This window comes from Temnothorax longispinosus, chromosome 10 (genome assembly GCF_030848805.1).
Source record: "Temnothorax longispinosus isolate EJ_2023e chromosome 10, Tlon_JGU_v1, whole genome shotgun sequence".
Lineage (NCBI taxonomy): Eukaryota > Metazoa > Arthropoda > Insecta > Hymenoptera > Formicidae > Temnothorax > Temnothorax longispinosus.
The window spans coordinates 5,561,865-5,589,824 of record NC_092367.1 but is presented as its reverse complement, the minus strand read 5'-3'; the positions used below and the strand labels follow the sequence as shown (position 1 = coordinate 5,589,824).

Sequence of the window (27,960 nt, the reverse complement as noted above, 5' to 3'; positions counted from 1 at the left end):
GATATAGAATCGAGAAACATTGATCGATCGATCACATTGAATGTAACTCACTCCAGGAAACCCGGTTTGTGTTTCTCCTCCTTATAATCGCCAAACTGAATTTGACACTGGATCCCGGCGAACACGCAAGCCTTTTCCTGCGTAATCGGATGCGTACCATCCAGAATTGCATCTCGCGCTTGCACGTATAACAGCGACAATTGTACAGGATCGCGACTGTCAATGTTTTGATCCGAGAAGAAGAATTTCCTCCTCAGCAGAACGGTTTCGGATTCGTCTATACCTTGTTCGCGCAAGGTCTTGCTTGGATCTATCCAATTCACTGTGAACCAAAACAATACGAAAGTCAGAAATGTATTTTGCAAACTTTTGCCTCAATATGTGTGCATGCTGATAGAATTTCAAATTAAATATCTACCAACGAGAGGTGGGAAAGTTATTTTACCTTCGTCGTCGGTTTTCAACTTCTTCCTCAATTGTTCCATCTTCGCATCCCTCTCGCCCTTCTCCTCTTTCTTTCTCTTCAATGTGAGAGTGCCAAAATTTCCAGGTTTCTGATTCTCGTTCTCGTCCTCCACTAGCTCGCGCACCAAGGAATACTCGTCGTGATTCGTGATACCTATCTTCGTACATATCACCACCATGAGATTGGCCACGGGCTGGCTGTCATCCACCAACATGGTCTTCAGCGTTCCGTCCAGCATGCGGACTCGCAGCGTACGGAGCTTACGGCGATACTCGAGCAGATCTCCATTTCTCAGGATGTAGTAGTCGAGATTTCGTCCGGGCTCGAGCCAAACTCCCTTCTTCACGTCCTCGTCAGCGAGAAATAGGCCATAATCTTTCGCTACGCAAAGAACAATGAATTTAATCTTTATTTTTGTATTAATTATTGTTTCTTTATATTATGAGAAATAAGAATTACAGGAATTATATCTTTTATGATTTACAGAGAATAAGATTTGGGCTTCGAATTTGTGGAGCATAAAAAGCCTTTATTTTTTTATGCTGCTTATCTCAACCATCTAGAGGCTGAAACAATCCCTCGAAAACAATGGACTTTTTATTTTTAGCGAATATAGAAAAATATATGAATACACTATTGTAAAGAGTATATAAAATAAAAACTTTTGCGTAACATTTTTTCATATACCTTATATTTTCGAATATCTTGTCTTATACCTATATTCGCAAAAAATGAAAAATTGTTATTTTCGAGAGGTTGTTTCAGCCTCTAAGTATTGAGATAAGCAGCTAAAAAAATATTGATCTAATATTCTTTATGTTCCATAATAGTTCAAAGCCCGTTCCCTTATTAATGCAATATATAATATTATATATTTAATATTTCTAGTCTATTTAGACATGATTAAAAACGCGCACGTTTTAGGAACGAGCTGAATATCCATTGCTTTCGTCATCAGAATAAATTAAATCTCAACGTAAAAATCTTTAGATATCCTTTTAGCGAGTTGGCAAATAAAATACGCTGATATTTCCGGGATATTCATATCTGTATTACCCCGTTAATTTGCATTACGTTACATTATTAAATTACATTACCAGTAATTTAAGAAAAACTTGACAAAAAAAATTTGATGCGTCTATCTGCGCGAGAGATATCGCGACATCTATTTTTGGGACATTTCACGTGGCGTTGACAAAATATCTCGATAATACAATTAAGGTCCCCGTCGAGTAAAATATCGAGCGCTTACGTTGACCCATGTTGCTGGCCTCGGCGAGTTTCTCCCTGATGATACGACAGGCATCGTACACCGACGTGCTGGGATCGAACTGCATCATCTTGGTGGCGTTCTTCTCCGGTATGGAGATGCGTAAAGATAGGGTTGCCATCGCGATTGCCTGGGGTGACCTTCTGCGTGCGCGAAAACCTCCAGAGTCACTCGACTGAAAGAGTGGCCAGTCGCCATAAAACAAGATTCTGAGCGTTAATCAAGACTGAGCGACGCGATTCGTTCGCTAATATTAATTAACGTTTCGTAACGCTTTCGTCGACGATCGGCGAGTATTCTTTTTTTTTTCTCAAGACGACGAATCTTACGCGTGTAATCGTCCTGGTCGCGGGGTCTCGCCGATCGCACGCAGCGTTGAAATTATATCTCGCGAAATTATCAAATAATCCCGGTATTACGTGGACGGCAATTTAAAGGATTATGCAGGAGCACGCAGTTTCCGCTTTACGGCGAAATTGCACGCAACAAGTTGCAAGGGCCGACTATTGTGTCCCCTACCGCGTTATATACAAATGTCTAATGACAAAAACTCGTTAATGTAATCGTGTAACGTTGTTAAAATTTCGTTATGTTATTTGTATTCGTTAAATCCGGAGAATTGTAATTATTTGCGCTAACGACATTGAGAAAAATAATCGCGCCGCCGCGCCGCGCCGCGCCGCGCCGCGCCGCGCCGCGCTCGAAGGCGAGCTTTCCGCTTTGTGCCGAGATCCAGCTGGAAAAAGCGCCGAGAAGAAGAGAATACGTCTCGCACGGGTTTGCGGAGACGAGAAGGGTGAAGGGACCACGGCAATGGATTAAAAATGATCCGTGCGAGACCAAAGGAGAGGCAGCCACTGTAAGATTCCTGTCTATATGTACATCGATCTTCCATATAGTAACATGTATTATATTTTTGCCACGCAAAATTTACCAGGGGGTAGCAACGTGTCTTTCACAAGCGTAGAAACGCACAAAATGTATACATTTAACATTTTTTCCACATGTTTTTCCTACAACTTATTACGTTTCATAGGATAGGACATGATAATGCAAGATAAAAGTAAAAAATATCGGAGATGTGCAAATAAGTTTTCTAACTTACATAATGGATGAAGTAATAGCTAGATTAAGGCAGGAACTACATAAATATTGCGATAACTCTGTTATATTTATAAGGAATAATACATTACTCCCGTTAAAAAAAAGCGTGGACAGAGTAGGTAAATAAAAATACGCCCTTTCACTCTCGAGCTCGAGATAATTAAATCGGATCCGATAGCTAAAAATAAAAGGAAACGTATACTCAACGAACGAAGTAATTAAATTCTCACGTGATACGCAGCTTCGGTGATTTATAAACGTGTAAAACACTCCGAGACGATGTCAAGATATAATTTAAACGAGCGGCTCCTCAAGGGGGGGAAGAACGAATGGAGAGTGTGCCGTTTATATACATTTGATCGCCTTAATAAAGATTACCCCGGGGAAGATATCTCGCCGGGAGTAATTGCGAGAGGAGAGCAAGGGGCAAACGCTCACATTCTGAGATATGAATAGATTAAATCATGACATTGAATTCAAACGGAGTGTCATTACCCCCCGCTCCGGGGAGGAGGGGGTACAAAACGCGCCGACGGAGGCGGAGCGGAGCTCGAGTGCAACTTCGGGGCTCCGGTCCTTTTATATAGAAGGAAGATTGCTATCTTCTCGCTAATTTGCGGTGCGCGAAACGCAAGCATTCTTCCGTGACAATAAGCGCGTCGTTAGACGTCGCGGGGATAAACATCCAATTTCGTTGTATTCATCCCGACTCGGGATCACAGCCAACGGGTTCATTCACGCGTTTTTCCACGCGTGCCCTTTGCAGGGGGGCCGAGGGGGGGAAGGGGCAAGGGAGAGAGGCAGACAGGACCCAGGAGAAATAGGCGATCCCGCGTAAATTCGTCGCAGGTATACACCCTACGCCAATGTGGATTTCCACCCTTAAAGGTTGCCAGGCAACGCCGGTCTCTGACTGTGTCAAACTCCAAGCGTGACCCCCTGCCATACCCCTGGCTATCCTTTCTTACGAGCTCTCTCTCTCTCTCTTCTCTTTCTCGCGCGTTCTCTCCCATCTCGTCCCCGTTTCACTCATCTTCCCGTTTCACTCCCTCGCCCATTTCTCTCGCCAACAATTTTCACCCAATTAACGTATGGTTTTGATTTCATCGCGCGTATCGAATTTCTGACCTGGATGGGGCATGGATTGGATGATTACCGAACGCGAACGTGTCGATCACAATGGAGCTTGTCAGAGTTGCGAAAAATGTACGCCCCGGGTCTCCGGTCATCGAGTATTTTGCCGTGAAATTGTCGAGGGGAAAATTGTCAAAGTCGATAAGATATTTCGTCGCGGGTAAATCGTCGTAATTATAGAAAAGGCAATTAAAGATCGGCTGTATAAATTCAGATGCGCTATAATATATGTATATATATATAAAGATGCGAGCCAATACTTTTCCCTCTGAGCGATATCGCCGAGATATCGCTGGAGTTTTTCTCTTTCCAAAAAAAGAGGGGGGTCACAAAGTGAACGTCCCTAATGGCAAAATGTAAAGAAAGGGGGGAAAAAAAATCGCGCAACAGGCAATCGCTCGCAGAGCCGATGGCGTTTTACTGCGAAATTGAAACCGCACCGTCGGCTACGAAGTTACTTTCGTTCAATTCGCAATACGTCACCTTCCTACCCGCACGAACTCGATTCAGAGGGAACGACCTCATTACATACAACTGGATCATCAACTCCATACATATTGCCAGTGGGATGGAGCCACTTCACGACAATGCTGGCATTGATATTGCTGGAAATTGAATATTCTTACGAGAGGGACATACGTTGCGCAACACATTCATCGTTGAAAGGCCGGCGATAAAGTGGCGAGGACTCTTTTGTTTCGTCGGCTCATGTTAAATTCAATTCTTTATTTACAAGTTCGATTAAACGAACAGTATAAGGACGCGAAAGTAAAGGGTAGTTAAAATTTTTTTTTGCGACAGCAAAGGTGGAACGTCACGCGACGCAATTGCAGCCCCAATTAAAAGTGAAATAATGGTCGATAACTTTTTCATGAAGTCTCCTTAACGTCGCTACGGAAAATGGGAGACATTATTTTTACAATGACCTCGGGGAAAAAGGAGCGCGCGATAGGAAAGGAAGGCGGAAGGAGCACGCTATTAAGAGCGGAAAGGAAAATTTGTTTACGTAACGTGATAAAACCGCTTCTTTATCCGGCGATCTTGCTCCGGCGTGCAGCGCGCCGTTGTTCTTTCCAACGTACTGAAACATAAATAGGGCTTTCATCTCGATCGAGCTCTCCAATACCTTCCTTTGAGGTATCCCAAAACAAATTCCCGGCCATTTTATTCTCTCCTACTCATACCGTCTAAATTCTCTACGGATCTTCCATTTCGATAACGGCTGATCGCCCGAATACGAAGCGCGCTGTTATCAAACGCGACGAGCGCGATAGAAAAGAGAGAGAAGAGGCGGACTGAGTGGAGGAAGAGGAAAAAAAAGAGAGGAAGAGGCGGTGTGGAGTGTGGAGAGTGCCAGTTGCGCGATTCGCGTTAATCGAGAGCGTTTCTAAAATTAGACGTCGCGGATATATAGTATCCGCGCCGCGATGACACTTGACGCGAGCTAATTGAGGGCGGCGATCCGGGGCGGCGGGCGGCGGGCAAGGGAGCAAGGGGGGTGGGTAACGAAGACGCGATTATGCGGCCGCGCTCCGCAAAATCGGCTAATCCCGCCGGCCTCGTATTCCCCATCCCTAATGGATCGTGCCGCGCATACGTGCCAATCAGCCGGGCGGGCCTCCGTCGATTATCGCGGAAACGGCGAATCTATAGTGGAAACGTGTTAATCTGTCGCCGTCCCGGGCTCTCTCTCTCGTCATTTATCATCGCGGCGCAGCGCGCGCGATTGAATAGCTTCGGACCGTTATTTGCCGCTCGCTAAAATCTCGCGATAATTCGCGAAAAAATTCCATGTCCCTCGCCGACGCATCCCCGGGAATTAGATAGCGATTCCCATTAGCGGGCCACGCGGATATACCCGATAAAGCGCGTTGCCATTATCGATATAATAATTTGGACACCCTCGAATTAATCTTTATGCAAATCCTCGCGCGGCTCCCCCAGGCTCGTACACGAGCATCGGTTCGAATTAACTTGTGTCTTAACTGATTCTCCGATCTCCGGCTATTTTTCCAGGTACAGAACTGTGCAGAAAGAGAGCTTTCATTTAAACTTCAGTCAAGTTCGGGCCGCGTTTACGAATGCAACTCACCGGGCGTTTACAACTCGGACGTGATGTTACCGATGTTTTTGCCCCGGTTTTGTTTGGAGGATGATAGCAATGCGAGTGCTAACAAGGCCACACGCGCCACACAAGCCTTATGCATATATTCCGCGCAAATTACATTTCCTATGCATTAGAATATACTTCGCACCACCACTTCGCAAGATTAATGCTGATAACATAATTTCCCGCGGTCTTATCTGGTACATACATTAATGTCGTATTTCGATTTTCGCGATTCTTCCATTGAAGCCCACAACTTCCCAAAGTTGGTTTAGATGATACTCGCTAACTGATGAATTATCCAAAAGTTAGGCAAAATCGAAACTATCGATATAATCGCTGACTAAATTACTAATTATGACTGCAGTGTAATCATCAAGTAATCATGTTCCAATGATCCATTAATTATAAAGTAATTATGCCTTTATAATTAATTTCACAATTTAACATATCACTATACGTATAATGAAAACGAAATATAATATTTCATCTGATAATTATCAATTAATTGCAGATTGGCAAATGTAATTTTTGATTAATAATTTATCTCAGTGACGATTGTTCTAATCGCGAATGATTTATTAATTCTATATAAATCTACATAAATTCTATACAAATGTTGGAAAATATTAAATCTTATTATTAAGATCATCAAACTCACTCAGATAAAAATAATGAATTGTCGCGAATAATCGTGACTGAGACACCGTAAAAAATGCGTACAATCTACTAAATGAAATTTGCTCGAGTAGAAGCTATATATCGGCGTGTAGATACGAAACACTTACTGCCATTTACTTTGGGCTACAGTATGCAGTTACCATGCTCCATTCTCGGAGCAAGTTATAACGCCGTCGTCAGCTTTTTTAACTTCATCGCCGCCTCGCGGAAGGGTAGCAGTCGGTCGGTTCTCACACCCTCTATCCCACGAACGCTTTGTCCCCCCCCCTCTCTCTCTTTTTCAGTGTCGTTGCCACCCTTTGCGGATGTCATCACATTTTTCCGCACGTCACTACCCCAGTTGAACCGCGTAGGAACATATAAAACGCGCGCGTAACTCCTTACGGGTTATCCGAATAATTTATTGACCCATACGATTATCCGACAACTTACGAGAATATTGATATTCTCGCTGCTATTAATTTTTCGCGAGGAAAACTCATTCTTCAGCCTTATTTCTCAGCCTTGCGAGAATAAAAGTACTTTACGTCGTCCGCGCGATCGCGGGGAACTTGATCCTTTATCGCGTCTATATCTTATACATCCCAGAATCGATGAAGTGCACAGGTATATAGATATACTTAAATGAAAGTTTCAGCTTCCTTACACCGGCGTACATTACGCGAATTTACTTTTACAATGTTAATTTCGTATATATTGTGAGACGCTGTTACAATTACTCCGTTAAAGTTTCTCTCCGCCTTTAAAGGCGGATGAGAAAAGGATCCTTTTTATTCTCGTGACGCTTTACTTTATTATACCTTATACGTTACGCTGCGTGAAATATATGCATTGGGACACACTCGGTGTGGTACAAAGCTACATGTAGACGCAAATATAACACACTGCATTTGCGGACGTTAAACAAAGCACAAATGCAACTTATCGACGTTCACCCGACACATATGCGGATCGATTGAATAAACGTTTGTAAATAAACTCCCAACGGCGCAACAAAAGTTTTGATAAATTCACTTGTAAGGGTATGAAATAGTATATGCTGTTAGCCATCTAAATTAAATGAATATTTCATCGAACTGAACAAATAAAGCCGTACAGCTCCTCGCGAGTGACGTCCACGTATCGAACAACTTTATAGGACGAAAGTTTTTTAATACGCCAAGAGCTGTGCTAAATCTAAATCTAACACTTCATCTAAACACTTCGTCTATGAAACATCATCAGAACAAACATTTAGAGACGAGAGACGTTCGGAACCTCATTTTATTTATGAACTGCATATTATAATTAGGAAATACATATCAGTGAATGTTAAATTTCTGTTTCAAATCGGAGATTTTATAATTATAAAACGAAATGTGTTCTTCGTTCGTTAAATTGGCACAAAGCGTCGATTTATCCTTTGGCCATTATCGCGAGGAATCGCGTGTGTAAACAGTCTTACGAAACGAGGCACGACGTTTCTCGCTGAAGGCAGGCAAATGCCACGTGGCTAGCTAACGAGCGATAACGGATGGACGATGCAACGCGCGATGACTGACTCACATAAGAAAAAAATAGTGGATGATATTTACCTCCGGCGACGCATTCGTATTGGCTTGCTTTAGCGGTGCCTAGCAGCAACTACATCTATATATCTAATTTTGGCTATTGGCGACTCCCTATAATACCCAGGATCGTGGAACGTTGGGCGCCGGCTGACGTCGTTTCCGATGCAAGCTTCTCGTGTAAAGATAATTTACTATCCCTACGAAGCTGCAGCACGGGTTCAGCTCCATTTCTTACTGTATTTTTATTCACGATCGCGACCGATTTACGACGACGACAGTGACAACGAGCTTCGGTAGCCTCGTAAATCCTGCCATTTATATCGATATTCCATTAAACGACCGATCGGCAATCCTCGATGAACGAAATTATTCGTAGAACGTCGACGTCGCTTGATTGAAGCATAGGATTAGTACTAGGAATATATTAATAACAATAATTTTTCACTGAAAAAAATTTTAATTGACTTTGGATCAAAGGAATAAATGCTAATTAATTACGTGCGATTTTTTAAATTAATGTTAAAAGGGAAATTATAAGATACAGAGGTAAAGTCCGAGAAGCAAAATTCGAGGAATCAGGATTCTTATATTTTCAAGAATAAATCGTCACGATACGCAAAATTCGTATGCTCAAAATCAAATCATGTATGTTAGGCCGCGTTATTTCTCGACACTTATCCCGATTGATTTTATCGTACGACGAGCCCCACACAGGCGTCACTGAATCGCTTCGATTGCGAGGATCGATGGCTTCGAGCGAACGCCGCGAGTCTCGCGCGACATCCCCGACCGCGTGTGTGTGTAGTAGCGCGCCGCGATCCCGCAGGCGGCAACCCCCCCGTGAAACCGCGGACGCGCGACGTGGCCCGGACGACCGGATCCTCGCGCCGATCCTCCGGGGGCGACGGACGCGGATGGAATCCCGAGGGAAACTTGTGAGAGAGGTGTGCTGATGCGACGACGGGCACACGAACGGACGCGTCACTTCGATCGCCGGTCAGAAACTGAATGTGCCGCGGTTCGAGCTGTAAGGCTCGAGATGTGGAGACGAGAGGGTAGAGGATCGGGGAGCCACCCCCTTGCACTCGCTTGCTCGCTCGCTCGCTCGCACGCTCGCGCGTTCTCTTTCTCCCGAAGGGGATGCGGGACTCCGAGGCGGGGGATGGAACGACGGGGCGGCGGACGGGGAACCGGAGGGGGGCATCGCTACGACGATTCTCTCTGGGATCTACATCGGGCATGTTCGGGGCTTCTGCGCACTAGTGCCCCAGTAACACACCCCCGTGCACCAAATCGGGAAAATCTCGAGCGTCACGAGAGCGCGAACAAATCGCGCACGTCCCCGCCGGTTGCCTCGGTTTTTCACGATTTTCTCCGAACGATTAAGCTTCTCTCTCGTTCTCATCGATCCGTTTGAGAACTAAAACTCCAACTATAATCGCTCTATTAAAAAAATAAAATAAAAGAATTATCTTACATTTAAACAAAACAATTTCCGTCGCCAGCAAATAATTCAAAATAAGTCGTTTTATTTCGACCTAACTGGCCAATTGATACAAGAATTGCACGACGTTTCGACCGAATTCCGGTCCTTATCAAGTGCTTTTATTCGCGTTACACCGATCCGCATAACGAAATTAATTGCATCGTTGACGGATCGGTGTAACTCGAATAAAAGCACTTGATAAGGACCGGAATTCGGTCGAAACGTCGTGCAATTCTTGTATCAATTGGCCAGTTAGGTCGCAATAAAACGACTTATTCTTACATTTATTTTATATCTTTTTATTATTCATTTTTTTATGGATATAGCGACGTAGAGCATATCAACGTTTTATCTCACGGCGAATAATTATACATGTCTCTTGATCTTCTCCCGATTTTCACGATTATCTAATCTTACTTTTCCAACGCGTATTTTTTTTTTTTCAGTCACACTGAATTTATTTATCTCACGCTTTCGTTAAATCGCGAGATTTTTACTCGAATTTTTATTCGAATCGATTCAGAGCTGGTTCGAGGGATCGCGCGAGACTCGGAGCCAACGCTAACAGGGAACTAGCGTTATTGTCGAGCCGCAAGGAATATAGTCTGCCGGGATTTCAAATAAACGTACGCCTGTGTGTCGGGTTGAGTCGTTTTAACGTCTGGACGCTCGTGACCGGGCGGTGACAGATGCGGAAATCATCGATTCTTCCTCCGCCGCGTCGGGTAAAGGATTAAAATAAAAGATACGCCGCCGCGCGCCTTTGTCGCGCCAGATGAGAAACAAAAGGAGATAAAGAACCGTATAGTAATCCGTATCCGTAATTCCGGCCGGATTTAGAAACGGACAGTTTGCCCCGCAACGTTGCGAAAAGAAGGCAGAACAATTACCTCTGAAATTTTCTTTTATTTACACTTCACGAAGAGTCAGTCTAAAATTAGGAATTGTTCAAGCGATTTAATTGAAGAAACATTTTAAATATCTGCACTACGAGAGAGACTTCAAATATCCTTAATTTTATTACAAATGTCAAGTGCTGTGAAGCGTGTCGCCACATAAAATCATATCTACTAGAGAGATTCGGTATACTTTTAACATACACGTCATCAATAAACCCGGACCGGTTACCGTGTCTCTATTGGAAACCCTCTATTGGAAAATGATTAATAATACTTGAATATGTAAACGAGAGATTGTACAGCTGAAAACTGTACTGTCAATAACGTAATTCTATCGGGAAAATGTCAAACTCAGAATCTATATCGTTCGCTCGTATCACATTATGAACCTTTTATTTTTGTTCAAATAATTATTTAGGGTACTCCCGGCCCCCCTCATCCTATTCGCCGATTCTGTGCCGCGAAATTTTACAAATCGCTCTCTTTCGATTCTTCCAACATACATCAGTTTATGATCGTTTGACTTGTTTGCCCCAGTTTACGTACAATTCTATATAAACAATTTTATAAAGAATAGCAAATATACCGTAATAATGGAAACCCCTAGACCGTATCGATCCCTATCGAATGAAATTTAACATCGTCGTTTGTGGGTTCCGGAAGGCCGAATCTATCTCGTTTCGTTCATTTAAAACAATTTCACGGGATGCACGGTTTTAGAGGCAAAGAATCCAACGTGTGTGCGTGAATGCCTGATTGTTATTACCGTAGCTTGCCTCCCTCGATATCGGACAATTTCGGGACCCCGGAAAGTCGACCCTCGTATTATACTATCTGATTTCGAGATCGTAGGGGGTTGTTACCACGACTCGCTCTTAATAATTGAGTATGCTATCTCGATCGTTCTGTGGCAATCAATTGTATACCCCCTCGATCTTGTTAAGCTCGTTTGTCTGTTCGATTTTTAAGTCCGGCAAACATCAGAACGTGCGATTTTTAATTTTGGTACAGGGTTCAATAGTGGTTAACAAAAAAAAACCTCCTACCGATAAGTAAATTAATAAATATATTTTCACTTGTATGTATACATTTATTATTTTTGTTACGTAATAATAAATTTATTAACTGTACTATTATCAAATAATCATGCAGCCATATTCACGCACAATCTACTCACACAAATAAACATGGACGCAAAAGATAGAGCCGTAGATCTCGATCGACAAATTCTTTACACTGATTATTTGCTATCGAGTGCTTTTGGTCAGATTTCAAGTGATTAAAGCAGCTCAGTTTATATTTTTTGTCGTTTTTTTTTCGGAGCATGTCAGCAAAACTAAAAGTTACCAACAGTTATCCTGGCATTTTAATTTATTTAATTGGAGATTCACGAAACTATGTCTACAGAGATTTACGTTTGGAGAAAACCTCGATTTTCTCCGTGAACTTCCAGTCGTTTTAGATCGACGTGATAGCGCGCGACACATCAAAAGCACGCGCAGCGAGAGAACAGCGAGCGACGTTATTCTACTTCGCTAACAATCGCTAAAGCTACGGCTCGCAAGGGCAGCCGAAACTCTCTCTTGCATCACACAGCTGAATAGTTTCTTACTCACCGCGCCGGTGTCATCGTGGTGTCACTCGATCGCGCTCGGGGGAGGGAGGAGATCTCTTCTCGGACGGATTCGTCGCGCCCGTGATCGATTCAGCGCGAGGTACAAGCGAGACGGCACAGAAGGAAAACGAGACTTCTGTACGTCTACGAGGATACTCTCTACGTTAGGGGGATGATCCTCGTCGACTGCACGCTGCGGGATCCTCGTGTCTTCGGGATCACGATCGTTCGCCCCGGTCACAAAAGCGGGAGCGGATAAATTGGGACTAGTGTACAAGGCACAGGGAAAAGGGACGGAGCTTGATTCTCGTTCAACCTCGATCGAGGGAAATAAAGATAGAGGAGGAGGAGGAGGAGAACTCTCGGGAAGATCCGGACGGACTTGGATCTCGGTAAGGCAATCTCGTGGTTGGATCGATAATCGACTCGGAGGGAAAATAAGCTCGTTGGGTTTGGGATTCTACGTCGAATGCCGACGACGAAGTTGATTCAGTTTGGAAAGAGGAAAGAAATGCGGGGGGTATGACAAAAACGGGAAAGTGTCGGACAGTTTCGTTCGGGGAAAAGGAATCTCAAAGAGAGAACTTATTGTCACGATCTGGACGGCGATTCTAAGGCACGAGGAAGTTCCGGAGCGGGACAGCCGTGCGGCGTTACATCGCGATGCACTTTTCGACCGGCTATACGTTTCTTTCGCGCGACCGCGAGAAGACAATCGGCCGAACGACGATAATAAACATTTAAAAAAAGAGAGCGACAACCGCAAACGGAACCGCGAAAGTATTTTCCGAAAATTGCAAGCGAAACCGCACGTGTGTGTTTTCAGAAAAGGGACTCGACGATAGCACGGTTTTGCGCGCGGTCGGAATATAGTGGAAATAATAACGGAAATACTTTTTTTTTCGTAAAAACCGTAATACCGCCGATGGCTCGAAGGAAACTGAGAATCAAACACAGAAACGGAAGTTTGTTTTACCTGCCTGCCTGCGAGAAACGTTAAACCGATTAATACTGCTTGCACGTCCGGAGGGAACGATCGCGAGACGTCTTTCACTGCGATGCGAGATGGAAACGATCGGGGCCCCCTCCCGATTAAAGACTCTATCTTTCGCGAAGCCGGACAAACAGGAACGGAGAATAAACAAGTGAAATAAGGATAGCACGTGAGAGATCGATTTAAAATCAAACGTGTAAAAAGGAAGAGGAAGGAAAAGGATTATAAGGAGGAAGTTCGGAAAGCTGGGAAAGCGAGCTCGAGTGGAAGTTTCGGAATCGTTGATTTCTGGCGGTGAATGCGAAGGGTCTCGAAGGGATGGGAGAAGAGTGCGAGGGTAGAGAGCAAGGGCGAGGATGTTACCCCGACGGCTGTCGCCAAAGAAGTGATAGGTCTGCGGCCTTGCGCGCGGTACCCGAACCGAGGGCGACGTAGGGAACCGAGCGAGGGGACACCCGGCCGAGGGGCGCAGACGCGAGGGTTTATCGGTGGACGAGGGCGGCGACGATTGGCGGCGACCGTCCGACGCTGCCCCGCTTCCTCGTGCTCCGCCAATTCGCGAGGGGGTGAGTCGTCCGTTCGCCGAAGCCCCCCTCTATACCATCTCGCCGCGGGAAGATCTCGCGCGAGCGGGGTGCAGCAGCAGCAGCGGCAGCGTGATGCCGACCCCTTCGAAATTCGAGTGTCGTATCGCGCTATAGGACATCGCTGGCCCTTTTTCGCTCCCCCTCCCCCCCTTCCTCCTTCATCCCCCGCGGCGAGCGCGAAAGGGCGAGCGTGTTTTCCGCCGAGGCCGCCGAGACTTTGCGCCACCGCGCCAAGCTCCAGCGACGAATTTGACAGTAAATTGCAGTAATCGAGATGACACCGGTCAAATTTATAGGGCGATTACGGGGATGCAGTTGCAATTAAACTAATGATCTCGCTGCAAAGACTCCGACTTGGTGCCTCGGTCAATCTTTCGGGTACCACCGAATTGAAATACGAACGTTATCAATTTCACACGTGCGTCGCTCGCTACAGATACATATACCAAGTGATTATTCGAGTGGTTGCTTTACGAGGCAACTACTACTGATTACATTGTACTTTTCACATCTCGGTGAATTCGACTTTTCACAAGTGGGTCTAAAAGTTCGAACCATAAAAATTTAATCCCGCAAGTTCGAGAGTTTAAGAGCCATTTCAAGACAGTTATCTTTCTCAGGAATAAAAGCAGAGGTTCTAAGATCATTTTTTCATAAATAGGTATATTATACATGCTGCATTTTCCTTGTTCCCAAATTTTGTGGAAAAGTTTAACTTCGAAATTTTTTATTGAAAAACAAATGAAGTAAAAATGTTACGCCGCACGCGAACTGTAACGTGAACTTTCCACGCGAGCGTCTCCGTTTCTCAGATACGGCGACCAGTGAGAAAAAGGTTTACATACATCGATGCGCAGACCAAATTTATTTACGTCACGCGGCCCCGAGATACCCTATCGCTTAAATTACGAAAATGAATTATGCGCTAAAAAGCGAACCGAGGGATATGGACGCCCAGGCGTAAACAGCAATATCATCTCAGGTGGCGTGCACGGTGAATGACAAAAAATGATAATGCGAATCTAAGAAGAAAATTACCACGTCAACCTATAGCTTTTTCGAACGTGGCACTTCAGCGTTTCGCCGCGTTCGGAGCATCAGCAAAAAAAGCACCCTCTGCTACCTCGACCGGTGAACGTTGTATAGGCACTTTTACATCCAGCGGTCGATTCGCGTATAATCATTAAATTTCACATTATCAGAGTTCGGCTGTATTTCTCTCGTTTACTTTTATTCGCGTCGCGCGCAGTTTAACACGAATCTCACGTATACAACCAGCGTTCATTTAAATATATTTTATGCGATAATCCAATGAAGGAAAGAGCTTCGATCGCACGTGGAAAGAAGCGCAATGCAAGATCGGATCCGATAATTTTCTTAGATGTGGGCTTAGGTCGTTGGCCGTACGAAAGATCCGAAAACAGGCCTTATCGGCCGCGGGACCGAGCAGGGGTGGGTGAAACGGGCGGAACGCAGCGGAGGGAGATGATAATGCGAGTCTGCAGGCGGGAGGTCTTCTGCGGGAGAGGATGGGGGAGTGTCACTCAGGAGCACGACGTGTAAGGGAATGGTCACCGTCCCGGGGGGTGAATTGAGATGTACAGGCAATTTATGCAGCGAGCGGCACTCCCGCCCGGAAGTCGGCGAGCGGCCGCGCTTGACCATAAACCCGCTTGCAAAACATCGCCGAGCTTTCTTCCCGAGGAAAAAAGAAGGACGAGATAAAAAAATCGAATATTCCCGCACGCGACCGATGCGCGGATATTTCTGTCATTTTTGCGCGGCTCGCGCTGTCAATTTCACACGACTTGATCAAGATGTTCGTTACATTGCTCCCAATTGCGGCTCATACGTGATAATGCGAGAAACGCGATTATGTTAAACGACATGGAAGTAGATATTATTTGACGAGTTGAGCTCGATAAAATTTTATGACGCAATCCCGTGATAATTTCTCTGGAGAGTTTTAAATGATATAAAATAAAAACAAGGCATTTTTTTTTTCAGATACGTATAAATGTGTTGTCGCATTATTTAGATGCATGGTCGGGGAATCAAATTGTTGTTGTGATAAAGTCAAGTAATTCAATCCCGAAAAAAAGGGAGCATAACATAAACGCGATCTGCGGCTGTGACATAACGGGAAAAACAATTCATATCGTGATAGATTTAAAAAAAATGGGAAACACGACGCTTATCTCGAAACAGAAATACACGCCCGCATTATTAAAGTATTAATGAAAACCTATTTATACCCTAAAAGCGACATTTGCCGAGCCCCGGCAGGATGTCCACGTGTATATCACGCGTGTCTTCTTGCCTCGCAATTGCGAGCGGCGGAAATGACGGAAAGCAAGCTTTCTCCGGCCGGGGGGGAGACAGAAAGCAGAGGATGGGACGAATTCGTCCCATTCGGAATGAATTAAGGATCTACCCTCTAAGTATGCCTCTGCTTTTCTTTTTGTTCGCCATCTCGCGCTCTATCCCAACCCTCTTTCTCCCTCTCTTTCCATGGCCATCAACCCTTATCGTGGTAGCGTCAATCACTCTCTCCATACACGGTGAAACTTATCGTTCGATTAATCGGCTTGACAATGCGCCTGTCGATTCGAGTTACCCCCGGATTCGCGCGCGCGCGTGCGGTCAGTCCCCGAAAATGCAGCGCTCGTCCGACAACGATTTACGGCCGGAAAAGTTTTATGGTTCCCAATTATACGGAGGATCCTCTCACGTGAAATTGTTAGCGAGTGAAAGCGTAAACTATTAGAGCTTTGCGTATTGTTTAAAACACTGAATGTTGGAAGAAACCTTTGCCACTGACAATAAGTGTGAATTACGTTTGATAAATAATTTTCGATTGTAGGAAGAAAAAAACATACATCGTACTCTGGTATCACTCATTACATCACTCTCGCTCGCATTATCATGTATATGATTATATATCGTAATCGTTTATAAAAATTTCCGATCTCGCCGAAAGTTTACGATTTATCGCGTCCTTTTTTTTTGTATAATAAAATAGAGGGGGAACGAAATGCGCGCTGTCTGAAAAATGCATCTACGAAAATGGTTACACTATTCTCCATACGCGCGTATGGAGAAAAGTATAAAATGGCTGCAATAGTAAAAGTTACGATCAAACGTGGCAACGAATGTCATATGTTCAACTTGTCATATAAATCTACACGCAAGTAGAACAAGTGTTGTCGGACTCGGTGTTTGTTTTGCAGTGTGTTTCGATGTGTTAGGGCAGCGCTGTAAGTTCGGCGCCAAAATGTCTGGACCATAACGTTTCCCATTGTACGGTCCCGTCGATACTCGTGCCACTCCGAAATGTACATATCGCTCATGAAATTCGAATATTCCAAATCTCGCGGACGAAGGATTTCTCGGCGTCGCGCATAATGCGCTTAATCATGTAATGGAATTTTCAGCTGTCATCTAGATGGATCGTCACGCGTTACTCCGAAACTCAGGAACGGGGGGGTCTTTTCGAATTTCATTTTTCATTCGCGTATTATTCGGGTAAGAATTTTGCGCGAGCGCATTCTCGGAACTCTCGCGTGAGAAAATCGAGAGCAATTTCGTCGTGGATTGGAGTAGATTTTAATTTCGGACTGTGGCAAGACGAGAAAGGAGACGCGCGTGCCTTCACACTTTAAACCTTCCATCGTGCTTAAGGGCATTGCGTTGCGGAATTATCGAAGACAAACCGAACGAGAGAGAGAGAGACGGGTTCGGCAATAAACGACGCCTGATCCCTCCGTTCCGCGCGGCTACAAACACGACAACTGTAACCGCCGAGCTCGGACCGGTGGACAGATGTGCAGATTGCATGAACCGCAGAATGGAGATTAAAGATAATGCGGGGAGATACGAGCGAATTGGTCAACGGAGACCATCGACCTTTTAACGCCATTTGCGACGGGCCATTTGCACATATTCTTATTAACAACCAGAACAGCGTTCTCAGCAATGTTATGAAAAAAGTGTTCCCCTCATCTTTTCTTAAAAAATACTCGACATTTCGTTGAACCACAAAGGGAAACGGAACTGTAGAAACTTATATATATTGAGCATCAGATTTTATCGCGTATGCTCTGGTAGAATATTATGGTAAAGTGCGATCGGCTTCAATCAGATCGAAGCGTGCATCCGCACGTATTCGCGTGTGTTCGCACGTCCTCGAATTGTTCACGGAGAGAAAATGCCCTCGCCCTTCTCTCCGCCCCTCTTTTTTCTCGCCGATCTCGAAATGCCTATTCAAATTTTACGGGTCATATTTGTCGCAATTAAGTGTTATATTTTCGGGATTATGGCCCAGAAATATTCCATATTGAGCGCGGGGACGAGCCTCCTCGCCCTGGTATACAGATAAATTCGGAGGGGGCCTGCGAGGAGAGCGTGGGTTACACGAATGAGACGGACGGAGGTAGAGGAGCGAGTTTATGGCACTTGCGGGGGGTATAGCGGGCACTTTCGTCTGACTCACGTCGAAGAAGCGAGAAGAAGAGGGATGGCGCGCGGGAACGAAGCTCACTTTTACGAGGTCCTCCGGACGGGAAAGCGAGCCGTGAATACGATTTGCGCACCGGAAGCGACCACTTCGCTACTTACTTCGTTGCCTCGTCGTTGTTCCTTATGCCGTTGCTGGTCTCGCTCTCCCCAGGTCGTGTGCGCGCAATCCGAAAATCCACGTTCGTTCGTTCTCGTTACTCGTCAATCACGCGTATCTGGAAATTATCCAAGGTAATAAAATTAAGTCTCTGTACAATCTCTCGAGTGGATGCCTTAATTCAAGGGCAAATAAATCGCACGGTACAGTAAACTAAAAATCTGATCTCTCTTATTTATAAAAAATATATCAATTGAAATGTCAATAAATATTTATTTAAAATAATATAAGAAATTTAATTGTATAAGACTAGAACTAGACTATTTATAATTTTTTTAATTAAAAAAATTCAACACGCATGCAACACATAAAATAAAAATAATGAAAGCCAGATATGGAAGATTTACAACGCAGTTCTCCACCAAACAATTACCAACATTCTGTTCTTTCGTCTCTTCGAGTCTTCGTAAAAACTTCTAGCTCGCAAAACAAAGCGTCAGTAACCCTATCCACGCGACATCAGCAATATGGAGCATGCCCGGCACGTGTCATCGCGAAGCGGAGAAAAAAAGAAGAATAAAAGTTCCGGGAACGGTTGCCGCGCGGTGTGGGCAGAAGAATTCTCGACGATTCTTTCTCTCCCGAAAGAGACGACGACGGCAGACGACGGCGAACGGAGAGGATGGCGCCTCGGAAGATTTTCGCAAATTTCGGGCGCGTCGCTGGCGAAAAGACGAAGAAAGAGGGATGCTGCGTTGGCGGAAAGACGGAGGAAGCGAGACGCCGATGGTGGAGAACGAATGGAAACGCGGAGAGATAGAGCAACACACGGAGGTAGAGAAAGAGGGGGACGGGGAGGGAGAGAGAGAAAGTCAGAAAGGGGGTGAGTGCTGGCGGCGTTATGGCGGGCGCCGAGGGTGGCGCCGCGACGCTTTGGCGCCTTCAACGCCGAGACGCTCCACTGATGCTGGCTGCATGTACCCACGCACACATCCGCGTGCATCCTCTCGTCCCCGACTTACCCCCCTGCGTCTCTTGCCCTTCCTTCAGCGTAACCCTCCCCCCTTTCCCCCAACCCGTACACACTGTAATACACGTACGCGCGCAATGAGAGTTCGAGATTCTATTTCACACACGCGTACAGGGGCCACCCCTGTCTCTCTCGTCACCGGCGCGCTACCCCTAACCGCCGTGCGTATACGGACATTCTGTGCGGCAGGAAGGGGATGGGTGAATAGGTAGACGGCGGTGGAGAGCGCGGGGCGCGAGCAGGGATGTTTAGGTGCGCATCAGAAGCGGAACTGGAATCCGTTCTCTCGACTTCGGGGGGCTCCGGGGGGAAAGGCGAGGTCACTCGTCTCCGGCGACGATTCGAGGGTGTGGCATATGCGTCAAGTGGGCCCCGTGGAATCGTCTATATCTGGGCCGTATATTCGCCCGAGATGGGAGTTTATCACGTCGCCCCCCCCCCCTCCCCGCAGAGGCAGGACAAGATGGATCGTTGTTGACATCTTAAGCGCCTTGAACAACGGCTTTCAGTCGTTGCGCGTCTTTAATTAAAAGGTCCCGTATGAAGATAAATCGGCGTGCGATCTTTTAACACTTGTTATAGAAATCCTCCGGTGACATCGATAAAAAATCGCGTCTCTCTTTAAAGAGCGATAGCGCGTTAAGAGAAGCTCCGAAACGAAACATATGAAATATTTCCTCGCTGATTCACTGATTGATTAACGATAAGTCCCTCCTTAATGAATAAATTGCCTCGATGTGCTCATCCGCTAAATTTGCTCTATACGCATCGCAAACAAGTCGCCGTTTAATTTCGATAACGGTGTGGCCTTCGTCGAAATAAATCGTTTTTCCAAGTTAAAGAGCACCCACTCCCCCCCCCCCCCCCCCGTCAAAATCCACCGCCGTGATTCTAATTTCAATGTAAACTAAGCAAGAGCGCGGGTGCCGAATGGACTCGTTTCCCCGCTGGTCTCTCGCGTAACGGACGAAACTGCGAGACAGCCAACGACCTGTCAATAACCGTGACATAGCGTGTCCTGCGACCCGACCGCGCATATAGGCAGTACCTACCCTGTAATTTCGCAGCGGCGAAATCGCCGCGGCGATAATGCCGCTCGATTGCGGCCGCATACCGGCGATTAGGCGACGTTGATCGCACCTACAGGACGTGGAGGCGGACCGTCAACCGGCATCGACAATGGCTAATTCTAATTAATCGAGCCGAATCGGGACGAAATTTCTTCGCTGCGCTTTATTAAATTCGAGACGCGGTCTCCGCGCGTGCTGCGTCGATGCAATTCGCGCAGCGTTGGAATTCTTGCAGCCAGCATCCGCGTATAATAGACGGAGAGGGGGGGCGGAGAGAAAGAGAGAAAGAAAGAGAGAGAGAGAGAGAGAGAGAGAGAGAGATCGGTTGTTTGAAATTAACCATTGCGTCAATTACCGTGCGCGCAGGGGAGAACGATATGCAAACAAGTGGGCGCTTGTTATGCAGTCGTCGTCTTAAATTATGAGGCACGTTACGAACACACGATTACGACTATACGACGACGACGACGACGTCGGCGGCGGCGGCGGAATGGGTATCGCATTACGGCAAACGAGAACGAGATATAACAAGGACGGCAAGCAGAAATTGAGTTGCGGCTTGTTACGAATTTATTGTATCGCTCCTAATCTCTCCGCCGGGAACTTCTCGCCTCAAATGTACTTTCTTAGTTACGCGGGTGTCTCCGCTCGCTAATCCATTAACCCCCGGTCGCGGCCGGCATAAACGCGAGCTATACGTGGCTACGTGGGTAAAATTCAATGGCCCCACGGTCGAATTTTCGAGTGTACAAAACTGCGGGGTGACAAATTTGTTTTGGAGATGTCGCGAAAGCTGGCGTTAACCATCGACGCGATATTTTTCATCTTGTCACAGACGGATCAGCGCGCGGCTGTTTCAGCTAAAATAAATATTCATTTAAGTAATTAAATGATACCGTATATTTATCAAGATCTCGGAATCAAGATTGCGCGGAATGAAATACGCGATACATTATTTTGATTATTTCATCGATGCGTAAACTCCCGCGCGTATATTGCGTAGATTCGAAATGCGAAGTAATATATAAAGAGTTCGCGCAAAACGTAACTCTTCGAGTAAACGACAAAGAAGTGCATCTAATAAAGAACATTCTTAAATTTCTTTCTTAAATATAAGAGTAAGAAGAGAGAGAGAGAGAGAGAGAGAGAGAGAGGTGTGTCCTTCAGTTCGCTCGTTACCCAACAAACGCGATTTGGCGCGATACACCACCGTCGCGAATAATGCGCAATAAAATATCTCGATCGTCGTAAAAATGAGAGCGCGAGAGGCAACTAATAAAGTTGCGGCATTGTGCCAGTCATAACGTATAATCCCTGTAATGGGGTTGTTGCACACGTAGGGTTATGCGGAGGATCATAACGGTCGTAAATCCAATGAGTCGTCTTGTCCTCGCGCTCATCGATTCGGGAAACATCCTCGTTCGCTCTAATGACTTGCCACGTTCGCGACGAGAGTGGTTCGGTCGTGCGAAAGATGACGCGATCTGAATTTACAATGCAACAAAACGTAAAAGAATCTACTAAATGGCAGTGTGTTCTCTTTTCAAACAGTACTCGCGCAATTTTAACCCTCAGAAATCCTATAAATGACAAACCCTCGTTTATCAGCGAAATTAATTCGATTTGACTGCTAAATGCATCGTGATTCTAAAAAAAAAAAAGCCTGCTGCGTTTAAATCGAGACGAATTCTGTGAAAATTGCGCGACAAATTTCGAGTTTTATAAATTCGCATTTTCGTGCGAATTCGGATATCGCGCTGGAGAGTGTGTATCAAAGTATCGGATTATTCTCGACAATCTCTGTCTCATCCTGGAAACACGTTGACACGCGCGTAAAAGGGCGGAATGGCCGCGTCGATATGTACACCCCGCTACAATATTCTTCTCCCTCCGACGATCTTTGTCCCGGCGCCGACCGGTCGCGGTAAAATCTCTTAATAAGTTCGGTAAATATCGGAATCGTTGTTATTTTTATATGCTTCGCGCGTGCGCGTCCATTCGAGCCCGATGACACGAGATGGAAGGTGTCTTAGGGCGGAATGTAAGGATAATCCATTAGACGCGCGTTGTAACCGAAAACCACGCAAACAAGGGTGGTCTCGGATTAAATGTGACGGATGGACGGACGGGGGGATGGGAGGGCGGGGAGGCAGCTTTGGCTCGAATGAACGATCCGCTCGGAGGAAAAACGGGGAATAAGATGTATCGAAGGACAGGTGGTAATAACGATACTAAGCGCGCGTGTAACGTCGGCGGATTTACGACACGCGGCGCGTGACACCCGAGAGAGAGAGATAGAGAGAGAGATTCGGCCCGATTCGTTCATGGATGCTGAATTCGCGAACACCGGCGTGTGAGTCCGGCTGATAAACGGGCCAAGGCCCCGAGCCCCCGCGAGACACATATTTCGCGATTTAATACGCATTTGTATAACTGTTTCCTTACGTAAAAGTTTCCGTATTCGCGCTATTGATAAAGTATCCTCGATCGATTGTCGATTAAATAGCCTCGACCATCGTTGTTTTCCATATCTGGAAAACTGGAACGAGCGACGCGTCTGGCGTGTTGTATACCATCCCCAGAAATTCAATAACATCGTCGAGTGGCTGCCAGCGGCTGTACGTGCTGAAGGAGTGCAACCCTAACGCGGGACAAATAGCAGATACTCTTTCCCGTGTAGGGAATCCACTCCGGAGGCAGTCGATGCCCGCCGCAGCTTTGTCTCCCGTCAATCCGTGCTACATCTGGATTCGAACGGGAGAAGGCCAGGATCGCGCCGACGATCGATCGGCGAAAAATTACGAAACAATACGCATCAGAGCTCTCTCAGCTGCGGCCAAAAAAATTCCGTAATACCTATACGCCAATTTCAATTTTAATTATTGAGAAAATAACCGTACAAAAAAAAGATCCCGTAAAATTGTCGCCATACGTAATCGTAAATTTTTAATTCGCGAGGTTTTCCATACGCGAATCACGAATCTCGCCGTTTTCTCGTTTTTTCCAACAAGGAGTGACTTGAGCCGCGCTTTTAAATCAATGACACAATTGTGATCTAATACCATCCATTCAGGATCCGCGTACGCGTTTCGCGCACATGTGCGGCCTTCAGGCTGATGGCTATTATCAATGTGCGCGCTCCGGAGCGCAGCACCCGCGGGGTGCACATGCACAATCTCTCTCTCTCTCTCTCTCTCTCTCTCTCTCTCTCTCTCTCTCTCTCTCTCTCTCTCTCTCTCTCTCTCTCTCTTCCTCTCGCGGCGATGACGCCACGAGTTTCACGCGACTTATGCGTCATCGTCGCGAGCACGCATAAGTCGGTCGTCTTCTTCGCGCTCCATTACGATCTTCGAGGAAAAAGGCCGCGGGGTGTGCGTGTGCGTGTGTGTGTTCGGAGGCCGCTGTTACTAATTTTGAGTCGTCCAGCGCGCTGACGTACACACACGCACCGGACGTACGTCGGCGCTCTCCGGGCTATTAATATACCCGCGGGCTCATATACCGGAACTGTACCTTCCGTTTTTACCGGGCTTTGTCGTAAATGGCAACACGTAATCCGAGCGTCGTCCGTCGTGAATTCACGGGCGACGGATAGGCTTTATCTCATCCCCACCCACCGCCCTCGTCTCCGACGGTAGACCCATGGAAATCTGCCATCACTATTTTCACAAAATAAAGGACGATGACTAACATCGCGCGTGAAAACGATTGTTTGGCACCGAACGTTCAAACAGGTACGAGACCCGCTACCAAAATTTTAGACCCCCGACTTTCATTGCAGGCTCCTCGAATAATGCGGAATCGAATTTTCCTGAATTAAAACGTCGAGATATTTAACGGCTTCCCGGTCGTGATTAATTGGAGGGAAAAGTTTTTCGAACTAAGTTCTCAGATGTGTAATTAAAATAAAATCGAGGCAAGATCTTTTCGCTCGTATACCTATATATTCTTTATTATCATCGCATTCAATAATTATTAGTAAACGATCAATCGCGTATTAAAAAGTCAATTTCGATCTCTGTACCGCCACATGTAACTTCAATTTTATATCTAATAAGAGAAAAAAAGGCGAGAAGTTTATAAGGGATAATCCTTCGCTTGCAATTTATGTAACGTAAACTTTCGCACAATTTTGCATGAATTGATGAGAAAACTTGCTGTTCGCGCGTATTAGCATATCTCGATGGATCATACGCAGTTTCGTGTGCCTACTATTTCTATAGGCGAATGACACGCGCGTACTCGCACGTGTCTGTTAATTATGCGCGCCATGTGTTACATTGGTTGCATTCTGATATTCACTGTCAGTACTGAAAATTTATATTTTGCGTCACGTATACCATAGATTTTCAATACTGACAGTTGCCGACAGTAAATATCTCGTGTAATCAGCAAAATCTGTATTCTCCTTCAATATCTGCACCTTTCGATAACGTTGATTTGTAAGAAGAACAATAGTTTATTTCTAGAAAAACCTTCTGTAGCGTTCTCGTTCATAGAAGAACGTATTTTAAAAGCATATTGGCGCAAGGCATTACCATGTCTCTTGATAAACGCCAGTGATGACGAATTTTTATATATATTCGTTTAACAAACGCACGTACTGATGAGCTATATAAATTCATGTATCAGAAAATATTACATGAAATCGGGAAAAATACAGATATCTTTATTTATTATTTTTCCAACAACTTTGATGTTGTGATATTTTCATTTAAATGTATATATCGCTCATCGAAACTTCCAGATATTCGAATTCGGATATATTAAGCGTGGAAACATGTTTTACTTGTACTGATCGAAAGTCTCGCGAGCTATCAATTGTTGTGCGTATCAAAAACTGCGATATCAATTGTTATTTAACTCTCTTTTCCTTTTCGCGAAATTAAAATTATTCTCATTGACATTTTGATACACGTGCATACCTGTACCTACTTACTTCCTCAGTGCCTTAATATTGTTTTCTTACATTTTTGCTAACGATCTTCGCGTGCTCGCCCGTAATAATCCTCTCGCTGCGATCATAGATTGACTAGCGCACTGATTGCGGGAGGTATAATTTTGATTAGCCTTACTCCCATTAAGACTCGAAAACGTGCTCCACATCGAGCGGGTCGGAGCGGCGCGGCGTTTGGATAATTGGGTGTTCGTATGTCACGCATAATGAATCCGCAAATTGGGGTTTGTGACTGCCATCATTCCGCGGAGCCCCGCATCCAATTGTGTCGTATATCGGGCGTTGTGTGCAATGTAAACAAAATTATTCTTTTACCGTCAGTCACCGTACGAGAATCCTTCGCATCTCCGAAAAAGCCGTCGGCGTTACGTCACGCGATAATGACAATCAACAGCTATTGTTACCGCGAGAGGATCAGAAAGCCATCACAGCGCCATTAAGAGACACCCGGTGAATGAGAAGACAATTAATCAACGCGATGGAGAGATCTCTGTTGGAATCGTCGCGCGTCAAAATTGATCTGTCGAAATGAAAACTGGTTTTTGACGAAATTGGTGAGAACGTAAGAACAAGTCTTGTCAATATACCGCGTATGCAAAGTGTCCCGGTTTCTTCTCTCTCGTAGGAGAAAATTCTACTGCAGGATTTACTATAAAAGACTGTATATAAGGTGATTCATCGCTATATAATTTTCAAACTAATTGAATGACTCCTCATTTCCGGAAGTCGATTAACTTCACCGATTCGTCTTTTTCGGTCATCTACTCTTTTAGTGAATCTCTCACGGTGGAATCATTAATTTGACATATTTTATGCTTCGTAAATATAAGTACAAGCTGAAACAGGTCATTAAACAATAAGTAAACAGAAAATGAATCGAAGTATGTCCAATCGGGATTAAATCCCGAGGAGCTTCGAGGAAGGCCGAAACCATTTTATCCGCAATCCGCTGTTCCATAAAAGTGGGCCATTAACGACGAATCCTCATATCTGTCTCGCGAGAGATCGCGGTGAAATCGGGATCGCATCCGGATCGACCGTTAAGGAATCCGAAAAGCCCCAGCCGGGGTCGCGCGACACGTGGGCGGATCGGGGAAACAGGGCCCGGGAGGAGATCCGGCGTCGCGACGACGACGTCCCGCCTCCGGCAGCGGCAGCGGCAAAACGTCGACGTGGACGACGTCGGGTTTCCCTGTTTAATCTCTCGCACGGCCTACCCTATTGATTTTCCGGGGACCTATTGTTTTGGCACGTCGGTCGCGCGTTTAACCGAACGAAAACCACCGGAGCGTGGATATCAATAAGAAGGCGGCCGCCTCTGTCCTCCGCGCGCGCGCGCACGCACGATCATGTCACACGCACGAATCGTCGTCGTCGTCGTCGTCGTCGTTGTCGCGGTGGACCGACCTGTCAATCGCCGTCTCGTGAATCATCCCTATTTCGGGAGCCACCCGTTGGATCGTCCAGTACCGCTGTACCGTGCGCGCACGGCACCGACGTCCGAGGTGTCGCTCCTTTGAGGTTAAGGCTCCGCTCCGACGATTATTTACCCGAGCCGACGACGGCGGGTCCACGTCGAGGCGGGACGCGCGACACGGGCGACCGCGACGAGGCCGGGGACCGTCGCGGACGGGAAGCTCGCGCGACCGGGCGTCCGCGACGCGGGATAAAACACGCGGGAACGGGGGGGGGGAGAATCCGAAGGGGGCCGCCGGATTCGACGTACGTATACGAACGGACGACGGACGGCGCGGGCGAGCGGCCAGCGGTAAGCGGGCAGCAGCACGCCCATTCCGTGCCGTCGTCGGGAAACGCCGAATGGGAAAATCAATATTCGGCGGCCGCGTGGCCGCGCGTTTTAATCGCACGCCGGACGAATTCGGGGCCGGGCGCGTCGCGCCGCTACTCACCGCGAGGAATATCCATAGATGCGCGCCGGTGCCGTCTCTCCCGTCGGACGAAATCAATTTATCACTTCGAGGCACACGGGCACTACGTCCGACAACACTCTCGCGACTCCGCCGTTCCCGGTTCCGCCGTTCCTGTCGTCCAGCGGCGAAGGCGGCTCGGCGGCGGAGACGGCGGCGGCGGCGGCCAGGGCCGGCCGAAGCGTGGGAACGCGAGGGCGCCGCGGCGCCCCTTCGCTAGAAATCCGACAAAAGTAGGCAAAAAGATGCGTGTGCGAATCGTGGGCAGCACGGGCTGAGTGAAAAGAATAAAATAGGCATGTGAAGGGATAGTCTACATTGTTCTGGTTGAGGCATTCTTGATGCTCGATTTTTTTTTTCAATTTTTCCGAGTTTTCCGCGTGACGTCTCGAAAGAGCCACGATTTCTCTATGCTGATTTCGGGTTACACTTTTCCGGGGCTTCGTGCGTTTCCAAGCGTTTCCAAG

The 27,960-nt window shown here is 46.2% G+C and overlaps 1 protein-coding gene across 5 annotated transcripts in view; it reads right to left on the bottom strand.

The window, feature by feature from the left end:
• The window catches only part of Rhea (Talin_middle and talin-RS domain-containing protein rhea), a 42,448-nt gene extending 14,825 nt beyond the window's left edge, over positions 1–27,623 (bottom strand). For 2 of the 5 annotated variants that reach the window (XM_071789790.1, XM_071789791.1), the window contains exons 1-4: positions 8,433–9,324; positions 1,719–1,911; positions 446–847; positions 52–322 (exon numbers count right to left, since the gene is read on the bottom strand). In XM_071789790.1, coding sequence (XP_071645891.1) covers positions 52–322; positions 446–847; positions 1,719–1,911; positions 8,433–8,540 — 974 coding nt within the window. In that variant the 5' untranslated portion in view covers positions 8,541–9,324. Of the gene's footprint in view, positions 1–51; positions 323–445; positions 848–1,718; positions 1,912–8,336; positions 9,325–12,313; positions 13,888–18,510; positions 18,627–27,475 lie in introns of those variants that run through there. The other 3 variants (XM_071789792.1, XM_071789794.1, XM_071789793.1) reach the window with 3 other exon arrangements.
• Between the last annotated feature and the right edge of the window lie 337 nt (positions 27,624–27,960).